Raw genomic sequence first — 22,644 nt, 5'->3', positions numbered from 1 at the left:
TTTAGGATTCAAATTTCAGAGAAAAAAAATGCATCAGCTCTCTTGTGTTAGCTCTGAAGGAAATTTGGGACTTAATGAAGAAGTCACACTGCAAAAACAAAAAACATTGCCAAGTATTTTTGTTTAGTTTCTAATGCAAATATCTTTTTTCACTTGAAATAAAACCAAACTGATTTAAAAGTAACTTTTCAAAGTGATATAGGAGTTTGTTTTAAGTCAATAATTCCTTAATATTGAGGTAAAAGTGTTACTTATACTGGCAGAATTGTTTTCACTGATAACATGAAAAAATATTTTGTTAAAAGTGAAATAATCTGCCAGTGGGACTAAAACTTTTTTAAATTATTGACTTAAAACAAGTTCCTAAATCTTGCTTAAAAGCTAAATATAAATTAAGATATTTACATTAGAAATTAAACCAAAATATTTTGTAAGATTTTGTGTTTTTCAGGTTTAGAAGAAATATGAACAAGAGAAATAAAATAAAAAGTTCATCACAGTCTGAACGTCAGAAGAATTAAACATTTAAATTCCCTGAAAGCGGACAGTTGCTGGTAATCCCCGGATATAAACTGCACCTGTCTGCAGCCTTCTACAAGCTGCTCCTCGGCATATTTATGGGCATTTCTGAGCTGGATCTCCAGTTTTCCCAGTCTGTAGTTTCAGGTTGAGGAATTTATTACAACATGCCTTTTGCCAACAGTCAAACAACTGACAACACTCTTCTTCAGATGTCCAACATCTGTATTTACTTCTAAAGGCTTGAGGTATTGTTCATCATGCTCAAAGTAGCTCGACTGGAAGCGTTGAGCTTCTCCTGCCAGGAGCGTTTAAAGATGAAAACAGCTTCATCTTCAAATCCTCTTGTCACGCTGATTTATCTGAAAGCTGCTCTCACTGCTGTCTTATTCGCTGCCTCATGTCTCCACATCTGGCGTCAATCAGGCACAGATTGTCAGAAGTTTAGGAGTTAATTCAGACAAAGATGGCTAACCTTTGTTTGTAATTCTGCCTGGTTTTAGGAAATAAGACCTGGTGGGGTTTTAAACAAGAAGAATTTATGGGAAAGCCTCGGTGACACATTATCTTCAACAAGAGACGGAAAGGTAGTCAGCAACACGCTGAATTTCTCTTCATCACATTCATTTACCTGTTCATTGTTAAACCGGCAGCCAGAAACTTTCACCTAGAACAATCTGTCCAATATCTGGAAAACATCTGTTATTTTATAATGTCTGGGGTTGGACTGTACATCAATAACAATAGACACGCGATCAATATCAATAGATAATTCAATATTTAATATGTAGAATATTAACTGAACTCTGATCCAGAACCGCACAGCATTCTGGGAGATATAGGCAGAAGAAACGCTTTAGCTTCTCAACCATTAGTCTAGATCTGTGGAATCAGCAAAGGCTGCGTTCACACTGCAGCCTGAAGTGATCCAGTTCCGATTTTTTGTCAAATCGGATGTTTTTTATTGTGGTCGTTCACACTGTATTTGTTATCCAGTGTGAGCAGGCAAACAACCTCAAAGTGTCTCGCATGCGCAGTAGAGGGCGCAATAACGTCATCGTTCTCAGTGTTTTGCCAACCGCCATAAAAAGAAGAAGTGCTCAGTGTTTGCAGAAGTTAGCAGGGATGCTAATGGTGGAACATAGCTTACACATTTGAAGTTGTTGTCAGACCTGAGCAGCATATTAACAACTTAATCCTCATTATAGTCCGTTGTTTTTCTTCCCGCTTTCCAGGACGCAGAATAGTGACATTTATTGAGTATCAGTGATGTTCAGGTCGGTCACATTTGAATCGGATACCCCACCGGGTATCCGATTGGGTTGCATTCGAGAAGAATCCGACCTGTGCTGTTCAGACTGTCATGAAAAGATCAGATGCAAGTCGCATTACGTCAAAAAAATCGGAATTGGGTCACTTCAGGCTGCAGTGTAAACACAGCCTTACTCAGTCAACTTTTGGTTACCTAGCAACTGTTTCATTCTTTGGTTACCAAGCAACAACCTGTTGAGTAACTTGCGCAGCAGCAGTTTCTGGTTTTGCCTCTTAACTGTTTTAAAAATAAAAAACAACTCCGTGGAGTGAAAACTGGATGAAACAGGAAAGGCCACACCACCAGTTAGGCATTTAAAACAAAAAAAACTAATCAATAATTATCAATATCAACTGATACAAAACATTTATATTGCTTTTCAGCCGTATTGTTCAGCTTTGCTAATGGCTAGTGCATTTATAAATTATTTTTTATCTTTAACTCTTTAACTTTGCTTTCAAAAATATCCCATCTAAGCCATTTAATTTGGCTTTAATTTAATTGTTTTTCCCTTAGTAAAGTTTAGTACACAAAATATGTCTAAAGTAGTAGTGCTATAAGAAAAGTTTTAGATAAATCTCTGAACAGTGCAGGCGTCTATGAAATGCACCTTATTAATTCTGTTTTCTCATTAATTTCAGGAAAACTCTACCAAGAGGTATAAATATGTGGTGACGGGTCACGGCAAGTATGCTAAGGTTTCTGATAATGACTGCAGTGAAGATGTCAGCTGCCAGGCAGGTGAGAAGTTTCCTTAAATACTTAATACAAATTTATAAATTGATTTAATCTAATTTAATGTTCACGATTTTATCTGTTTTTATCCTTTTGTGTTGCTTCTTGTTTTGTTTTTGTATTCAAGTAGCTTTCTATATTTTCCATACTGATAAAGATATGTGTCAAAAAAGAACAAAAATCTGTCATTGTTTTGGCATTTAGCAAGCAGAAATGCGTTTATATTAATATCTATATGTATAAATAAATGAAACGGCTGAATATGTTCAAATAAAGGATCATATAACTTTTATTATAGACAATATAATAAAAGAAGACAAACAGATTTGCTCTTTATATATTCTAAAAAACATCAGACAGTTTACAAGTTTACAAACACTGGTGTAATAAACAGGGCTTTGCTCATTTTATGTTTTCTTTACCAGCACCAAGAAAACTACTTTATGATCATCTTTTCTATACAGTTTTTATTAAAGAAAGTTTAGAAACAAAATGGGGTTTGTATGGTTAAATAAAATAAAACTGTGCTTCAAACATACTTCTTCTTAACCTCTTTTTCCATCTTCTTGAGCTTTCTTACAGTCAAACTCTTCACTACCATCTTCTTCATCCTAACTCGTCTTTTTTAACTTTACGTCCTGGTTACTATGTCAGCTGTAACCAGAATCCCAGTATTACCCATTCTTAGCTTCCTTACTTAGCTAGCTTAAATCACAATATTGATCAATTCTGTTTATATGGGGATAAAATATAAAGTTACAATAAAAAAGGTGAAAAATTATTATTTTTTTTTTTTACATATGAACATGTTTCTAAACTAAATTTCTGCACCAAAAATACACCCTCATACAACTTGTATGAGGCTAATGGTTAAACTGCTAACAGGCTAATGCTACACATTAGCCTGTTAGCAGAAATAGCTTCATTATAATCCATCTGAAGCTCCTTTCAGCTCTACAGTTGTTACTGTGCTAGCTCCAACAGCTTTTTAAAAATCTACTTTCAATTTCTAGTTTTATTTTTAATGCCAGTCTGTTAAAGTTCAGAACATCTACAACAGCTAGCAAGGCTAATACGAGCCAAGCATCTGTTCTGGCCCATTTCATTCCCTTTTCCTTTCTGAAACCTACAGTTTTTATGACCAGTCATTTCAACTTCATTCATTTTAGTTTCCTTCTTTCACAATTCTGTCCTGTTAATCCAGGAATGTAAAAGCCCTTTTTATCACAGCAAATAAAATCTGTCTGTCTACAACACACTGAAAACTTATTTACTTTAGAAAAATAGAAAAATGAAGCATGACAATTTGTCACAATTCATGCATTCTAAATAATATCTACGGCACCATTAACAGAAAACAGAATCAACCTATAAAAACTACAGAATAAATGTTTTTCTTTTGTTTTACTCTCACCCAAATTTCATCCTTATTGAATTTGTACTAAAAGCATAAAAATGTTGTGTAAGTAATCTAGCCTTTTGCAGTAAAGGCAACAAAATTTACATTTTTTTTACTTGTCGGCGTTCTTCAGAATAAATTTAAAAAATCACCAGAGTTGAAACAAGTATTTGAAAAGTGATGATTCAGCTTTTAAAGTATTATTATTTTCCCCTCGGTAAAGATGCACTTACTACATACAACAGTTTTGATTTAGTAAAATCAGATATTCAACTATTTTAGCTCACATTTCAGAAATATTGTTTCCTCTGTAAGCCCTTCTGAATTTTTATTTTGTGGTAAATCACCCACAGGATAAATCACATCATCCATTAGCCTCATCAGTTACATCAGTGTTTTTAGTCGGACCGAATCCTTTCGCCGTTCTGTTGAAATCCTTACGTTCTTCTTCCTGAGATTTACGTTTTATCAGCCCTATTTCAAAAGCTGCTGCTATTTTATTCAGCGGCTTTTCAGCTGCTTCCTTCAGCTTCCTGGCATTAAACCGAGGGCTGTACAGTAAAACTGGCAGCCGGTTGACAAACGATGGAAGCGCTGCCTGGTCGTCTTTGGACGCCTTTTTCGTGTCTGAATCTTTCTTGTTGGAATTGATTTGGTGCATAATTTTTTCTTTGGTAGAGAACATTTGGAAGAGGAGTGCATCCCACATCTTTAGTGCCTTGGGTCCTTCTTTGTTCTGCATAACTTCCTGGTTCATATCCTGGTCGGCAGGCGGCATGTCCATCATGTTATCGGTTATTCCGTCACTGCCAATAGGAGTGACCAAAGGATTGTCCACGGGATCAGGAAATTTGGGTTCCTCTGGCTCGACAACCATGTGCTTTTTGAGCCTTGTCCACCCACTGAGCTTCCCCTTAAGGCCTTTTAGCTTCTGGGTTGGTTTTTGCTCAGTGGATGAACTTGATGTTCCCTCTACTTCTGACTTTTTCTCAGTAGCTGAAGATGCAGTTGATGTCGTTGACTTCGTGAAGGATTCGACTGCTGGCGTTTCCTTGGGTGTACTTATGGCCTTCAGAATGTCCTTGCCTTTGAGTCCAGTTTTTAGCTGAGATGACGGTGATGTTCCTCTGTTTGGAGATGGAGCTTTTACTGAGACTGAGGCCTGAGGCAGAGAGGCAGGAGTGGCAGAATCAATCACAGCATCTTTTACTATGGACGGTTTCATGACAGTGTCTGCTGCTGGCTGTTCAAGGGAAGCATTCTCTACTGGTTTCTCATTATTCAAGTGCGAACTAGCCTGGATTGAATTGGCGAGAGGCTTTGAAGGCGCTGGCTTTACTAGTGAGGGTTTAGTGTCTGCCACGGCAGAGGAAGGTCTTGATTCTACTAGCTGAATCGACGGTTTTGCTTTTAAAATTGGTGCACTGTTCAAAACTGAGTCACTGGCCATGCTAGTTTTGGAAATAAGCGAGGAGAGAGTTTCTACTCGGTTTGAAAATTGGTTTGTTTTTGTGTTTTCTGCTGGGGAAATTAGTTTTATCTCATTGACCGAAGAGTCATTTGGTGGAGATGTTTTAGTTTCTGGTTTTAAGATACTTTCTTTGACTGACTTCTCATGCTGCTGAAGCACACTGTTTGGTGTAATATTTTGAAAAGGCGTATTGGGTGAGTGTTTTGGTTGGTTTGTAGTGGTTGGGGAAGGGTTTGTTGAACTGTCCAAAGTAACAGGACTTTGATAGGACTGGGGTAAATTAGGAGTGTACGTTTGTATTGGCGTGTAACTCACCCTTGGCTCAAGCAATGGAGAAGCTCTCATTGCTGCCCATGGTTTATGTGTAATTGGAGGACTATATGGGACTTTGAAATCTTTGTTAGCTTCTTTGAGAGGCTGGATGATTTTAGTAGAGTGTTCATTTATAACAGCATATGGAAAGGATTGAGGATTCTCATTTGGGGCATTGGTTTGGGATATTGTTGGGAGTTGATTAGCTTTACTAAACTGTTGAGATGTATTTACAGGCAAAGACATTTGATTGGGCTTTACAAGTTGAGTGTTTTCACTTAAATCAAATATGTTAGTCTCAATTTGACCTGATGCAATGGACATCTGCGCTGTCATTGCAGGTGTTGGAGAATTTTTGTTTTTTGACGATGGACTTGCTAAGCATTTAGGATCCATAACTGGCTCAATAACAGCATAATTTTCTTTTACTGTAGTTTTAATAATTTGGTGCATAGGTACTTCTACTGATCTGTTCACATACTGAAGGTTTGGAGTCACTTTACCCTCAAGAGGCCCAATAACTGATTTCTCATTCATTGAAGACTTTGACGAAAAATGATTATTTGATCTGTCCGATTTCATCTGTGGACTTTTTGGTGGGATTTGCCTCATTGTGGGACTGGAGGCAACCACAATTTTACTAGGTTGCTGAGCATTAAGCACTGGTTTAACAATCACTGCTGACTCTGCTAATGTTAAAGATGCTTCCATGTGAAGTTTGTTTGAAATTGTGTTTTCAATTGTGAGAATATTGTCAACATTGCTGCGGAAACCAACATTTGATTGGGCTGCCAAGTGCTGAGTAGCTCCATTTTGTGCAGATAAACTTGTATTTGCAGGTAGTTTATTGGATAACTTGCATTCACTTATTGGCATGCTCATGTTTCCTGTCTCCTTTGGTGCAAAGTTTTCTGCTGTGGTGTTTGCTAAAGAAAAATGTGGATTCACTTGAGTGCTTAGACTATTCTTTGTAGTTTCTGTATATATTTCTGTAGATGTATATGAAGTTGCACGGAGAGTTTCTGCTTGCATGGCTTGACTTGGGAAATGCCACCCCATGTTATTTTGTGTTTTTACAAGCACATTTGCAGGTATCATTGTTAGCTTTTCTAGCTCTTTTGTTGGCACATGTGGATGGTTTGAGTTGATTGTAGCTCCAAGTGTGGCGTGGGTTTTTATTTCTGTGGTAGGTTTACTTGGTAAAATATTTGCATTCAAAAAATTTGATGGGAGCGAATTGAAGTTGTTTTTTAGAGCTTGGTGATTTGTACAAACTGGAGTTTCTGTACTGTGTGGATGCATAATTCTTGTGCTTGTTTTTGGTGAGGATACTATGCAGATATCGTACTGCCCAGGGCAAACAGATACTGTCACAGGCTCATGAGGAAGCATCAGTCCTCTGGTAGGGATAAGAGGCTCTGTGGGCATTTTTTCATGAGTGTGCTCTGTATTTGCAGGTGTAGATGACAAGGTGTTCCCCATATTTGTTTTATTTGGTAGAGTAATGCTTTTGCTCGCCTTAATTTGGCATTTGATCTCAGCATCGTTTCTGTCTTGAATACCTTCATTTGTTTTACTAGACAGCTGGATTTCTGAAACCAGTTCAGTAGACTCTTTACCTGAAATAGCTCTGCTATTTATAACTTGACTTTCTGGGAATTTACTCTGTACTTGGGCCATAGGGTTTGGGAAAGCTTTTGTTTCACAGTCTGCTGGATTTGGTATAAATGTGGCACCTGGTTGAACATTTATATTATTGAGTAACGATGGATTGACTTTAGTAGGATTTATTTCCATTTTTCCTAATTGTTCATTTATATTTGTAACATTGGACACTGCAGCGCAGCTTTTTTCAGGCAAAAAATGAGTTTGATCAAGATTTGATGGTTTGAGGAGAACATCTACTCCTTTTGGCTTAGGTTGTGATTCTGCATTTAAATCTTTGACCAAAGGTGAGGAGTAAATATTTGGGCCAATACTTGTTTTTTGCCCTGCCTCTACTGAAAACTGCACCAGATCTTTTGTGTGTACCTCACCTGCTTTAGGTATTGGTATTGAAGCCTCTGAGTATGAGGCTTTAGTTGTGGATGCATCACTTGTGGATTGCAGTATTGTTTTCTGTGCCAATCCAAAGGGAAAGTTGGGTTCTACTGTTTCCACTGCAGATGTTTTTACTGACTCTATCCCAACATCCTGAGTTCCAGTCCAACTTTCCTCTGTGATATCATCATTGCAGTGTGTGAAAATCCCTTCCTCTGAAACTTCTGAGTGGGATGACTGTTCTTTGTGACCCACAGAAGTTAGATCCTCAAGTCCATCAAAATGTTTTTCTTGCTTTGAGACACCTGAGTCCTCTAGAGTTTTGTCTGTATGGGTGATGTCAGAGTTTTCATCAACGTCGGGATGCACAGCACTGCCATGCGAAAGACCTGTCCTTATTCCACCATAGGCAGCATACTCAACTGGAGTTAGTCCGTAATATGTAGAACGGGATTTGGGCTTTGAGCTTGCTAATGACATTTGTGTCTCCAAAAGAGAGGTCAAAGACTTGCGTGCCTCCACTACAGGAGGACGATAGGTGGAGAACCCTGGGCTTGGACTTTGTGACCCTTGCACTGAAATCAAAGGTGTAGGGCTGAGATTGTTTGGTACAGAAAGAAATGATGGCACCGTTGGCAGAGATGAAGCTTTGCTTTCTGCAACCTGGTCTGTGTTGGGGTTGATGAACTGTGTTACTGTAGGTCTAACCACAGGAAATTCATGCATATTAATTTTCTCTCTGTGGTGTGACTCACAAGTGACCAAACTTAGATTCATTGTACTCTTCCGTGTATTGGGAATTTCTACCTCCCTATACATGTTTTGTTGTTTGATGAAAGTTTGATTAGTGTCATCAGTTTGCTTTTGTTCTTCAGTCGCAGCTGAAGGTTTACCCAAAGACCAACCTGGAATTGCTGAATTGTCTCTAAGTGCCTCTTTCTTAATAACTAGTGCCTGTAAATCCTGGAAGGAGTTGAAAGTAGGGTTCACAGTGGATGTAAGTGGGTTGGGTTTTGATGTTTCAAAAATAGGAGTTGATATTTGAGCTGGTGTGTAAGCCAATGGCGAAGGTCTCGCACTCTGGATCCAAGGTGAAGACAGTTCCTGATCAGCATTTACTGACGGCACAGAGGCTTTCTGACTAAGTCCTCCAGATAAAGAGGCTCCTTGAGGGGCTAGGTTCATCACTGTGAGGTCCTGGACAGAGTGAGGTTTGGATATCTCATAAAATGTGGCCTTAGATGTATAGATTTTAGCTGGCATGGCTTCAATCTTTGGCTCCTTCACTGCATCGACAAGAGATATTTTAGAGACAGTTATCTCAGAAGACATCAGCCGAAGAGCACTATTGCCAATGCTGGCTATGTTAGCTCTAGTTAATGTCTGTCTCTGAAAGTCATCCTTTATATTAGTGTTTGTCTCCCTCTGGCTGGGAATGAATGGCTGTGTATGAGTGTTTGAAACTGATAGGGGCAGTGGAGCAGGAGAAAGACCTGCAACATGAGAAGGCGTTGGGTCAATGCCGGAGTTGGCGGCACCAGTGGACAGGGTCAGGCTGTGGGTTGATATTTTTGGGCTGCACTGTGAGATGGCAACTGGAGAGACTGTTGTGACTGACCCATGGGAGTTTGATGTCATGTTGAAAGCTGGGGGAAGACGTGGTGCAGAAACCTGCTGCCGTGCTGCTGAATATGTCAAAGGTGGAAGTATGAAGGGAGAAGCATCATCAAATAGGAAAGAGGAGCACTCGTACAGCGGAGCCACTTGCGGTTGAGAGGTCCTGAACCCAGCTGGGTGGGATGCAGGGTGAAAGCTGTTGGTTTGTCCATTGAGACTGCTCTGAGGATGAGGGAATGCAGGTACAGAGTGATCGTAGAAAGAGCCAAAGGGATAACCGGAGACAGAGGAGTCAGCAACGTAGAGTGACTCTGGCGTCCTTGGTGGGCTGCACTGATCACTGTGCTCTAGGTCTGTGCTGGCTTCATTTACAGGCGATAAACAGGAGCGGAAGGGGATGGGCGTCTGAGAGAGGCTGCCTTTTTTCTTGGCTCTCTTCTTCTTAAGTTTCTGAAGCCTTGCATTGTCTTTGCCTGGTTTTGGCAGTAGAGGGGGAGGATACTGCTGCGAAAGGTCTGTCTCCAGTCCATTAGTGTAACACACTTCCATCAGCATTGCACGTTCCTACCAGAGAATGGAACATAACAACAGAGATGCTGTCAAATGAAATGATGATGAAATAATTAAAAGACACAGCAAGCACTTTAATAGTTTCACGTTCGCTCACTGAGTGACTAGAAATAGTTATACCACTGAATAATCCTCTTCCATACTTATCGGAAAAGGATTAGGGCCACAAGGGGAAACAGAATTTTGACTTTTTTTCTCAGAATCCTGACTTTTTTTCTGACAATTTGGACTTTAATCTCCTTTGCTTTTCTGAAAGTCGGAATTCTGAAAAAAAAAAAGTCAGAATTCTCATTTTGATCTCAGAATTCTGACTATTTTTCAGAATTTGGAGTTTAATTTTCTGAGATCAAAACTCAAGGTCAGAATTTGGAGAAAAAAAAGTCAAAATCCTGACATAAATCTCAGAATTCCAACTTTTTCCTCAGAATTTTGACTTTTTTTTCTTGGAATTCTGGCTTTTTTCCTCTGAGATCAGAAGTCAGAATTCTGACATCACAGTCAGAATTAGAACTTTTTTTCTGAGAATTCAAACTTTAATATTCAATTTCTGACTTTTTTCTCCGAATTTTGACTTTTGATATCAGAAAATTAAAGTCAGAATTTTTTTTTTTTTTTTTTTCCAGTGGCCCTAATCCTCTTCCGTATATCCGTTTGTTTGATGTAAACTAAAATTGTTTAGTAGATTAGTGTAAATGGCATTAAAGTCTTTTTTCCTTCTTTCATAGCTGAACATCTCTTTGAAGATTTGTGAAACGCCTCTTTGGAATATTGGACGACAAGCCACTATCTCTTCACCATTCTCTTTTTGTTGGGCTATAACCTGGAAAAATACCAAAATCCTTCTTTTGCTTTGGGACTGATATCTTTCTGTACTTATTGTATCTTTGAATACAATCAAATAAATCTGAATAAAGTACTTTTTAGTGTTCATTAGTTTCTTTATCCTCTGTCAAACATTTGTTTATTATTTATCACGAGGTATAATCGTTCTCTTTTACAGTGCTCCCAGTATAGTATTCAGCTGCTTACTGGTTTTAGTCGTCTAACCCCTGCCATGGCTTGGAGACAATTTGGCCACTGAGAACTGAGATCTTATAACACCAGATTCATTTCCAAGCTCAAAAGATCTTAATTGGGTTCTGAAAATGATGCACAGTTAAAAGATGTATGTGAATTAGAAATAGAATGACATTTAAAGATGTTTCTTAAAGTAGATCAGCTTTGAAATGATGACAGGCTATTTACTCGGATAGTCTTCTTATGAAGATGGTCATGGTTTAAAAATTACCTCTGCAATAAATAGAAGTAAACCTCAAGTAAGATGGTTGAAAACTACAGGAGGGTGACTGAGTTTATTCAGAAAGGATGGTGTATCCAAGTAACGGAGGCTTTAAATTAATTCACTGGTCAGTTTGATGACATAAACAAAGAAGTCTGACCAATGAACAAACTGAATATTCTCACATGGTTTGTAGCAACAGGTTTTGGATCTCTTGGAGTTCCTGTAAAAAGAAACCAAGCTACCTTCAGCAATTATAAGTTAACAAACTCAACTTTCGACCAAAGTAAAACTATAGGTGCAAAAGAATTTAAGTTCCGTAAAAATCTGAAAGATTTATGAAAGTAGGAAGTGTAAGTTTTAGAAAGCTGCATATTTTATTGGTAAGTACTGGAAAGTAAACACTAATCTGTAAATTAATAATAGTAACATGTGTGTTACTATTAGGGGTTTAAACCTAATAGTAACATAGGTTTAAACCCTCTAGGTAATAACATTACTCACGTTTTTTTACTGCCACCAACATTACCAGCAGTCATTTTGCTGGCAAATTATGGAAATTAATCTCAAAGTTCCAGAGTATAAATTCCAACATTTCCTGGAAAGTATGTGCCTTCCTGGTACGTATAAGTCGCACCAATATAATTTATAAATTCCACATTAAGTCTTCAAATAACCTGAAATAGCCAAAAAGTTAAATAACCTGTGCTTTGTGCTCAAATATTTGACAAGTGAGTATTATGGCCATATTTGTAGGCATAGTAGGTGATTAGTGTGTGTCTAATGAGTGAGGACGTGGCCTAAGTGCATAATTATTAGGTAGTTTATCTTATTTTGGCAAAATGGGACAACAAAAGATTTAACTGACCAAAAGTTTATTACAGGGCTGCATCATTCTTGAAATTGGGGCATGATCACAGAATTATCAAATGTTTTGTTGCAAACAGACAAGAAACATGCTGAGAAAAATAAAGACCCAAATTAACTGCCAAGGATTTGAGAAGAATCAAGCACTAAGGTACCATGAACTCATTATCTTCAAGCTCTTTCATATTCCACAACTACAAGATGTAGTGTCTAGAAGAACAAGATGTTCATGATCAGAGACATTGCCAAGGTAAAGAAGGCTGAAACCTGACACATAAATTGAAGCATCTCACTGGGCCAGGAAATATGTGAACACAGATTTTTCAAAGGTTTCATAGACTGATGAAATGAGAGTGCCTCTTAATGCAGCAGATGGATGGTCCCATGGGTGGATCAGTATCTGGCACAGAACTCTACCCTGAGCCGGACGCCAGCAAGGTGGAAGTGGGCTACTAGTATATTACAAAATACATTAAAGATCTGTTATATCAACCTTCCAGACCTCTCAGGTCTGCATCCCCAGAACCAGAACCAAACATGGAGAAGCAACTTTCAGCTTCATGCACCACAAATCTGGAACAAATTTCTGGAAAACTGGAAACAGCTGAAACACAGAGTCCCTTTCAATCGAGACTAAAAATCCACCTGTTTTAGAGTTGCTTTTGAACCTTAATAAGTGGAACATTGACCAACATATTTGATGTATATTGATGATTTTAATGATATTGCTTTTTCACAATTGTTGACTATATGATGTTTATGGGGTTTTTTTATGTTTTCATGATGTAAAGCGGTTTGACTGCCTTGTTTCTGAAATATGTTATAGAAATAAACTTGGTATGGGCTTGTGATTTGGATAATAGCCGCTTTTAGTGGCAGCTGTTGTAGCCAATCAGAAGCAAGTGTCGCTAAGTTTGGTTGAGAGCGCATCGTTTTGCTAAACTTCATAGCGTTAGAGGTTCGATTCGGTTCTGTCTTCGTCAATATGCGTCATAAAACGCGTGAGTATTGTAAACGGTGACAAAAAAGTGAGAAATTTATGTGAAAGTCTTTCTGGTTCAATTAGCTTCGTAATGCGATAACATTTATAGATTGATTATCGTATGCTAATTGCTAAAATGTTGAGCTAATTTGTATTAGCTCAACATATTAGCAATTAGCTACTACAAGCTATATTCGTTTGTGCCGTTATTGCTTTAGTTAGTACTGATTCACAGTAGAATGAAATATTTTAAAGAGCCACTAATCAATTAATTTTTAATAAATAGGACTGAATTATCTGCTGTGCTTTCATATTCAAGCAACATAATTGGCTCTCAAAACAGGGCTGGTGTTATTAAATATGAGCTGGTTGGACTTTTCGGATGAAAAAACTCCCAAAATCAACTCCCAGACCTACTACAAGATTTTAGAAAACACTTTTTTCAAGTAGTGGGACAGAAAGAAGTCTGCATCTTCCAAAAATATGATAATTTTCATGCAGGGCAATGCCCAACAACAATAGTTGCCCAATAATTGTGCACAATGCACATTCAGATATTCTTCTAAGAGAAATATCTGAAAGCCTTTTACTTAAGTATTTACGTTTGAGGTTTGTTGACATTTTGGATTAATCAACACTAATGTAGATTGTGATTTAAAAAAATGGTCTTTCACTATAAGCGTTCCCTAATACACTGAAGAAAAAAAAATCACACACAAAATCTTACCAAGTGTTTTTGTGTAGGTTTTAGTGAAAATATCTTGGTACACTTGAAATAGAACTAACTTGCAAGTACTTTTTCATCAAGATATTTGAGCTTATTTAAATAATTCTTGAATATTGGTTGAAAAAACAAACTTGTGGTTCCACTGGCAGATTATTCCACTTATAACATGAGAAAACTGTATTGTTGTAAGTGAAGTGATCTGCCAGTGGAACTGGAACTTTTGCATCAATATTAAGGAATTATTTTCTTTAACCAAGCTCCTATATTTTGCTGAAAAGTTACTTGTTAATTTTGTCTTATTTCAAATGCACTAAGATGTTTGTAATGGAAACTAGACAAAAATAATTGATAAGATTTTGGGTGTTTGCAGCGATTGTGCACACTGTGTATACATTCTGGGTGAGCTGCAGAAATATTCTTACTAAATTAAAAAAAACAGCCTCTAATTTCTAGAGTGGTCACAGTTTAATCAGTGGTACAAGCTTTTGTTTGATTCATCATCACTAATTAGAGAACTAACAGTTTTTCCAAATTCTAACTGATATTTTCAAACAAAAGGGGGAAAATCTGTTGAATAAGTTGTGTGGTGAAGGTGTTGGAGAGTGTGTGAGTGGCTCTAGGAGAGATCCAGGTTCTAATTTTAGTGCGATGGAAAAAAGAGCAGCACCTGCTGCCTGCTGTCCTGTACTTAGTGGAACCGCTTCAGTTCTCCTGTAATCAATCTCAGGCTCAAATCCTCTCAGAGAGGCTCTGACTGCACGCTGAGCCCCGTGTAGCCGTGTGAGAATGTCTGTTAAATTTCTACTTAAACCATAATTTCTCTGCTTTCTCCTAAGAAACAATCAAGTTTTCTCCTAACAGAATATTTTTTTACAAGCTGAGGCTTGGTAACTCTTGAAAACTCTGTTTAACTTAAAATCTGAAATGCTTTTTGAGTAAATATTTATCGCAAATCCCTGCTGTCAAAGTGACTCCTGTCATCGCAGAGACAAAAAGCGCAGCTGCAACATGAGACGCCCCCTATTTAAGGCTCTGGGTCGGGACATCAGGGACGTTTTCACTCCGGCAGCAAAAGAGGAAAGTGTAAGATTAGCTTTGTGTTAAAAGTGGGCCGTGACCTCAATCCATCTACTTTAAAAGCAGTTAGTTAGATGAAACTAATGGTTTTATATTCGCATTATTAATCTAAAGCCTTACCTGACTTGGATGCTTGTGCTTCTTGTGTTTTTTGTTGCTTTTATTGGCTGTGAGGGAAACAACAGTGTGATGTTAGAGCTCATTTCTCACTAAAATGACAAGAAAAGTTTTTAAAATGCAGCTGTTTCAGCTAATATGTGATTCATGCTCATATTCATCCGTCTTAGCACAAGTGTATGCAAGGCATGCAGCATGTTAGGCGCTTGTTTGCAAGCCCATCCTCCTGAGGACACATCTTAATGTCTGATATGCATCAAGCATTTGAAATTACGAATCGTGCACAAGCTGTTCTCAAGCTCAATACGCCTGGTTTGCAGGCCATCGCCTGGTCGGTATGTCAGGACCTTTCACCAGAACCAGCAGCAGACTCTTATTTTGAGTGGATTACCTTCAGCTGATGGAGGGAAAAAAACTGTTCTCTGCTTGTTAATCCGGGCTCAGAGAGCAGCAGGGCCGCCTCATCCTGAAGTCAACTGGAGCCTCGGGGAACGAGCAGCGGTGCCTGCAGACGCTCCAAAAATAAAGCTGTTGCCTTCAGTGTGTGTTGCAGGGGCAGACGGGGGTTTCCGGGCCACCTGAGACGGCGCAGGTGCAGCCCCTACAGGCGGGCCACGGCCACCTCCACCTGGAGGAAGGTGGCAGAGGAGAGGAAGCTCCTATCATCAAACTGTCTCTGTTGCTACAACCAAAACTTAAATTAGGAAACTTACAGAGGTTCTTACAAACAGATTTTACCTGATTTACTACTAAAATATTCAGCTTATGGATCTGAAGCTGTTAAAGATAAGAACTTTAATGTTTGATATTCCCCCCCCCCTGATTTTTGCTCACAGTTCTTCACTTGAAAAGGATTTACACTGCAAAAACTCAAAATCGTACCAAGTATTTTTGGACTAGTTTTTTGTGCAATTATCTTAGTGTACTTGAAATTAGACTAAGCTAACTTAGAAGTGAATTTTCATCAAGAAAAGTGAAAAAATATGAAACAAATTCTACTTTCACTGGCAGATTATTTGATTTATAACAACACTTTTGTTTCATATTATAAATGAAATAATTTCCCGGTGGAACTAGAACATTTTCATCAATATTAACAAGTTATTAAAACAAGCTCCTATATGTTGATAAAAATTACTTGTAAGTTAGTTTTGTTTATTTCTAGTGTACTGAGATATTTGCACTAGAAACTAGACCAAAAGTATTTGGTAAGATTTTGTAGTTTTTTGCAGTTTCCCTGTGAAATTATTTGTTGATGGGCAGGACAAAACCAGAGCCGTTTTTCATTAAATTTATGAATCTGATTATATTAAAAAAATAATAACTTTAATATTTGATTTTTGTGTCCTGAGTACTGCTGATTATTTTTAATTTTAAAAGTATTTACCTGTAAAATTATTTTGTTGATTAGTAAGATAAAACCAAAACACTATTTATGAGGTTTGTTTATTTTTTATAATCAAACTGCATGTGCTCATCTAAATTACAAGCTTTTATTGGAGGAAAAAAATGATTAAATTATTCTCCACTGCTTTCAGGAGCCAAAATATTACTTATTGATCACAAGACAAATCTAAATATTTGTTTTTTGCTTCTTTTCCTTCCAACTTGTTGATAAATCCAATTTGTAATAATGCATACGGCCACCAGGGGGCTCTGTGCTTTCACCCGTCCATCCAAACCCTGAACCTTCTTCCTGAAAGGCATCAGTAGACATCTTAGCTGTGTAATCATAACCATCAAAGCTTTAATAACCACCACTTATTATAAAAAGATCCAGGAATTTTAAAAAAGGAACAATATATTTGATTAAAAAAAATTCTAACATCTATGTGCTATCATCAGCTTTACTTGTTTTACATTTAAAGGGCTTTCAGGTTCACACATTACTAAAGTAACATTTATTTCTATGGCAGAAGTTGAAATCTTTATGAAAAATAATTAAATTAATGAAAAAACTGTTTAAAATTGCTGACAGAGATGAAGGTGTAACAATATATCCAGTTTAAATGAGAGATCTTACCTTGAAGTAGATTTTAGTACCGCATTTGTTTCCTTTAAATCTCCCCAAACACCTGAAAATGTCAAATTATGTAACTATAAGGTCAATGGAAACACAGCTATAGATTAAAGGATTCCCCAATCTAAGGATGCACCGATTGCAGTTTTCTGTTCAATCGCCGATTATTGATCTTTAAAAAGCCTGACTTGCCGATTCCAGCCAATATCAATTTTTTGTCTGAAATGTTGCTCAATATAACAAGAAAGTTGCTGAGTTGGCAACATTGGGGTAACTATTGTTAACTGTAAACGTGCAGAATGACCTGGTGGGCCATCTGTCAGTCTGACCTCTGCCTGCAGATCAGAGGACAGTGGCTGATTTTAGACCTGAGGTGGAAAAGATCAGGGAATAAGATCAGCTTCACATGGAAGTATCGTCCAATCACTGAGCTCCCAAAATTAAGGAAATCGGCACAGATAAATCGGCTAGTCAATAAATCAGTGCACCGTTACCTCGAACATGCGGGAAAGAATTAAGGTATGTTTTTGATGAAGGAATAACGTTATAGCATGATGTAAAGTTTAAAAAATTTTATTTAACACAATACTGCCCCTTTAAAAAACAGCAGCTTAACCCACTTATCCTCATCTCCTCTGACAGGCAGAGGCGTTTGCTTCAGCGGTCACCGTCAAAGTCACTGCAAGGCGTTTGAAGCATCAACTATCCACCTGATGACACACACACACACACACACACACACACAGCAGGGATCAGGGTAAAAACAAGCTGGACAGCGGTGTGTGGACCCACGGATTCCCCTCACCTCTCTTATAACCAATCTTAATTCTGTTTCTCATTATCCGTTGTTTAAAGCAGTAAGCAGTGAATGTCTGTCACTCTTTCTTTGGGACTTTGCTTTAGTTCGAGCAGCGATTTGAACAGAGAGAATCAACAACCAAGCAACAATCCGTTCTCACATAAACAGTTTCAGCTCAACACGGTCAGGGCGCGATGTTTAGTTTCAGTCTCTCATCTTGTCAGAAAGATTCAAAGCAAAATCTTAAGTGAAGTATTCTTTGAGGAAGATATAGGAGCTTGTTTTAATTCAACAATTTCTTAATATTGATGAAAAAGGTCTACATTTTTTCACGTGTGGGAATATTTTCTTGTTACAAGTGAAATAATCTGCCAGTGAAACTGGTACTTTTTCACTAATATTAACTATTAACTCTAATTAAGCTCCTAAATCTTCCTAAAAAGTTACTTGTAAGTTAGTTTTGTCTAATTTCAAGATATATGCATGAGAAACTATGATAAAAATCATTTAGATTTTGTGTTTTTGCAGTGTTACATGCTGAAGTGACTTTTTTAAAGCCTTTCATCCATGATTTATTTCTGATGTGACGAAAAACTGATTTTCCAACTGAAAATCGTTGGTGAACCTTTTCTTTGGAGGAAATGATCCAATCAAATCCTGTTCTGTGCATTCATGTAAATTAGTTTAATCTTTTTTCACTATCTGTACTAATATTAACATATTTGCACTAGAAACTCGACCAAAACATCTCAGTAAGATGTTGTGTTTTTTCTGGTAATGATGAGGCCTGGATCTGAAATTATTGTGTTCACTGAGGTTTTCGTTGTCTGATATTAAAACTTATCTGATGATCTGAGACATTTAACTGACAAAAAGCAGAATAAATAGAGTTTGTGGTTAGTTTTGTTTGTTCCTTTGTTCTATTCTTACTCCAGCGCTGTGCGTCTCTTCCCGGCCTGACGGATGGAGCTCCTCGTTGATGAACCGGTCAGCAGCCACACAGACTTTCCTTCCATTGTCTGCATGCCAAGCCGATGTGTAAGCCCCGCTCTCGGCCTTCTGTCACTGTAAATTTAGCAACAGAAGCTTCTCAGCTGCTCCTTTCCAAAACCTGAGCCCTCCTCTTCCATCCATAGTATTCTACCCATCTCCTTCTCCAGGGTCATGGATGCACTTCCCCCAGCCTCTCCACCTTCATCCACACACACACACACACACACTCCGCTCTCATCCCGCAGCCAATAAGGGCCTGATGATCTCAAGTATCACTATAGCAGCAGGACTTATTCTCTGAGCGGAGCCTGCGGATACTTACAGACCTTCATCTTCATCGCCGAGGGAGCTGATCTTCCTCTTTTGGGTAAGAATTCACTTTTCATACACCTGAAAAACAGTTTTCTTATTATTTGTTTCTCATTTTATGTGGAAAAAAACTGTCTTTTTCCACAAAAAGTAATGAAGATATTAAAAGATGTTAGCAGAGATTGTTCACTAAAAATCAGTTTTTAAGGGAAAGTAGATCCATTGGTCAGTAAATTGATTGGTATTTTTATGCCGACATTGAAAATCTTTTGAAGTGGAGCGCCGGATTGCTGGTGGATGTATATTAAGACTTGTGAATTGTCCGCTATGACAATGCTGCTCACAATGTTCTGGTCAAGCAGTTGACATTAGCGCTTTATTTGACTGAGCTCTTTTTCTCCTTGATACTAAAGCTCTAAAATATATCCCATTAAAAAACAACACATCATCTGACATTAAATCCTCCAAACCAATAAACTATCCTACATGGTGAAATTATATAATAAATACTCTATTGTGTCACAATTTACATTTAAAATAAACTCTCTTCAAAATGCACAAAAAAATGTTGAAAAATGTTGTCATGTGATGTCTGCACTGAAAACAAGACAGCAATACTTGGTAATATTTAGTATTTTTACAGTGTTTTCACTAAAGTGACTATTTTAAAGATTCTCATCCTCGATTTTTGATGTGAAACTTGGCTATTGGCTCTTTCACACTGTAAAAAAAACACAAAATCTTAAGTATTTTTCTCTATTCCTAGTGTAAATATCTTAAAAAACCTGAAATAAAACAAAACTAATTTACAAGTAATTTTTCAGCAAGATGTAGAAGCTTGTTTTTATTCAAACGTGCTCGTTTCACTGCTACAAAATGTCTTGTTCTCAGTGAAATAATCTGCCAATGCAACTAGTAGTTTTTTTTTCATCAATATTAATAATTTTTTTACTTAAAATAAACTCCTATATCTTGCTAAAAAGTCTCTTTTAAGTTAGTTTTGTTTTATTTCAAGTGTAGTAAGATATTTGCACTAGAAACTAAAGTAAAAATACTTGGTACTATTTTGCGTTTTGGCACTTCTTGGCCCGTGTTTCAGAGTTTGAACTGATTCCCACCTGGTTGTTTAGCTGAAAACACGGTTCGCGCCTTGAAGACATGAGGTTTTGAGATGTGCAAGAGGCTCTCCGTCTCCATCAGCTACTTCTCTCTTTGACACAGCACCTAAGAAGCTCAGTCAGTTTCAACACCAAGTTTCAGTTTCAGAAAGTCTTAAGTTTTCAGAAGAAAAAAAAAACGGAGCGCTCACTAAATATACAGCATGCTGAAATGTCGGTATGCGCAGCGCGACCGCTGTGCACACAGAGGCGAGAACGCTGTCAGCTGCAGGTGGATCAAAGCGCTGGTTGGTTGGAGGTGGGCTCTGATTGGCTGGGTGGGAGCAGAAGATCCTCCCGCTGGACCAAGCAGAGGGATTAAACTGCTATTTGAACACTGTTCCTCAGCTGATGGGCAGAAATGTGATCCAGAACTAATCCACAGAGTCCTCTGCAGCTGTGCCCACCGCTGAGTGCGAAGAGTCATCCAAAGGCAATTTATATATAACAGATATGATATAGAATATACAGAGAGGTGATTTCACCAAAGAGAGACGAATGAATGGGTTTTACTTCATTCTGAAGCCTTACATTGCAAAAACACGAAGTCTTACCAAACAGTTTTATCATAGTTTCTATTGCAAACATCTTAGTACATTTGACATAAGACATAATTAACTTAACAGTAACTTTTCAGTAAGATACTGGACCTCATTTCTGTGTATTTTTGGTGAAAATGTACGAGATCCACTGGCAGATTATTTCACTTGTAACTCTGGGAAAATGTGTTGTTGTAAGTGAAATAATCCTCCAGTGGAACCAGAACTTTTTCATCAATATTAAGGAATTATTGAGTTTAAAAAACTCCTACATCTTGCTGAAAAGTTACTTGTTCTGTCTTATTGCAAGTGCATGTGATGTCTGCACTGAAAACAAGACAGAAATACTTGGTAATATTTAGTATTTTTACAGTGTTTTCACTAAAGTGACTATTTTAAAGATTCTGATGTGAGGAAAAACAGATTTTCCCACTGAAAATCAAAATATAACCTTTTTTTTGGAGAAATTTGAGAAAATGATCCAATCAAAGCCTGTTTTGTTCATGCACAGATTTTCTTTGTGCACTTAGCACAGAAACAATCTGTTCATTTTTAATTGTTTCTTTATGTTTACCTGGCTTTACTGTGACCCATCCATCTATTTTCTGTGCACCCTTGTCCCTTCGTGGGGTCGGGAGGCGCTGGTGCCAATCTCCAGCTATCGTTCCGGGCGAGAGGCGGGTCACCCTGGACAGGTCGCCAGTCTGTCGCAGTACTGTGACCCAGTGGCATGTAAATAGAAAAACGGAGCGTCTGCAGCCAGAGGCGTCTTCATTCTAATTAACCTTCATGTTGTAGGTCAACGAGACAATCCTAAATGCTTAAGTATAAGAAAACTTGTGTCAAGAAACAGGAAAAGAAGTCTGGTTGCCCTCTGGCAAATAACCGCTCAGGATTGTCCTATAAATGAGAATCTAAACCGGTTCATTTACCGTTGTCCCCATCCTGGAAGGTTCTGTGGGTTCTGTAGGAGTTCCACAGGGAAGCTAATAAGCTTATATATGCTGCTGAAATTTACATCAGAGTTAGTTTTGTCTTATTGCAAGTGTTCTAGGATATTTTCACAAGAAACTAGATCAAAATTATTTGGTAAAATTTTTTGTTTTTGCAGTGTTGAGGGATAATGAGCCAAAACACATTTCCAAATCAAACGCATCAGTAGTTCATAACACATTATTCTTCCTTGGCAAACTCAATGTTCACCTAAATCCTTTAGAAAACCTGTTTGGCAAGCTGGAAAAACCATTTTTCAAATGGTTTGAGATTGTTCCACTGCAGTAATATGTACAATTTCAGGAACGAGGCTGCAGTACAGCACATGGAAAACTTTCAGTTTCTCACACAACAATAGTGCAGATGATCCGCGAGGTGGTTTGACTCAGAACCAGAATTAAACATGTGAATACAAACTTGCAAAGGCGGTGATAATACTCGGTGGACAGCTGAGTAAACAATCCTGAACAAGCCGTGAAAATATTTCAGGACAGCTGCAGCTTTCTGCTCTTATCACACAGGCCACAAGCATTTGTCCTGTGATGGTCGTAATGCAGATATTCTTTTCCATGAGAGCAAAGAGTTACTGACAGGAAACAGACTGACCTCAGCTCACACAGACGTTTGTGTCATATTTAAAAATCTTCTTTGATAGCAAAGTGGAACCGAAATGAAATCCCTTAAATAATAATAATCCATAAGAAGGTTTTCATTGCCAAAACTGCAATGTCGTATTATAGAGGAATACTTTTCCCCCAAAAGACTCCAAAATTTTGAGATTAATTTCAGAAATTTTCTTTAAAAAAAAAA

The 22,644-nt window shown here is 37.8% G+C and overlaps 2 protein-coding genes and 2 long non-coding RNA genes across 6 annotated transcripts in view; 2 read left to right on the top strand and 2 right to left on the bottom strand.

The window, feature by feature from the left end:
- The window catches only part of LOC106964037 (non-muscle caldesmon-like), a 34,942-nt gene extending 24,039 nt beyond the window's left edge, over positions 1 to 10,903 (top strand). For 2 of the 3 annotated variants that reach the window (XM_015059264.1, XM_015059265.1), the window contains 3 exons: positions 1,023 to 1,106; positions 2,473 to 2,572; positions 10,701 to 10,903. In XM_015059264.1, the coding sequence (XP_014914750.1) occupies positions 1,023 to 1,106; positions 2,473 to 2,572; positions 10,701 to 10,726 (210 nt within the window). In that variant the 3' untranslated portion in view covers positions 10,727 to 10,903. The remainder of the gene's footprint in view (positions 1 to 1,022; positions 1,107 to 2,472; positions 2,573 to 10,700) is intronic. The other variant, XM_015059266.1, reaches the window with a different exon arrangement.
- LOC106964036 (uncharacterized) lies at positions 2,884 to 15,515 on the bottom strand. Its single transcript, XM_015059263.1, has 4 exons — positions 15,416 to 15,515; positions 15,028 to 15,074; positions 7,785 to 9,969; positions 2,884 to 5,127 (listed from the first exon to the last, which is right to left on the bottom strand). Exons 3-4 carry the CDS (start codon positions 9,958 to 9,960, stop codon positions 4,955 to 4,957), a joined length of 2,349 nt encoding a protein of 782 aa, XP_014914749.1. The 5' UTR covers positions 9,961 to 9,969; positions 15,028 to 15,074; positions 15,416 to 15,515; the 3' UTR covers positions 2,884 to 4,954.
- Positions 12,769 to 19,206, top strand: LOC106964038 (uncharacterized). Its single transcript, XR_001428309.1, has 3 exons — positions 12,769 to 13,122; positions 18,779 to 18,881; positions 18,980 to 19,206. It is a non-coding gene; the product is annotated as an uncharacterized LOC106964038 (long non-coding RNA).
- On the bottom strand, positions 18,230 to 21,583 carry LOC106964039 (uncharacterized). Its single transcript, XR_001428310.1, has 3 exons — positions 21,432 to 21,583; positions 20,350 to 20,351; positions 18,230 to 18,247 (listed from the first exon to the last, which is right to left on the bottom strand). It is a non-coding gene; the product is annotated as an uncharacterized LOC106964039 (long non-coding RNA).
- Positions 21,584 to 22,644: the final 1,061 nt, after the last annotated feature.

Source organism: Poecilia latipinna, unplaced genomic scaffold (genome assembly GCF_001443285.1).
Source record: "Poecilia latipinna isolate Pla-1442-1.1 unplaced genomic scaffold, P_latipinna-1.0 Scaffold1616, whole genome shotgun sequence".
NCBI lineage: Eukaryota > Metazoa > Chordata > Actinopteri > Cyprinodontiformes > Poeciliidae > Poecilia > Poecilia latipinna.
Note: the sequence above shows the minus strand (reverse complement) of the source record. Positions and strands in the feature narration are given on the sequence as shown.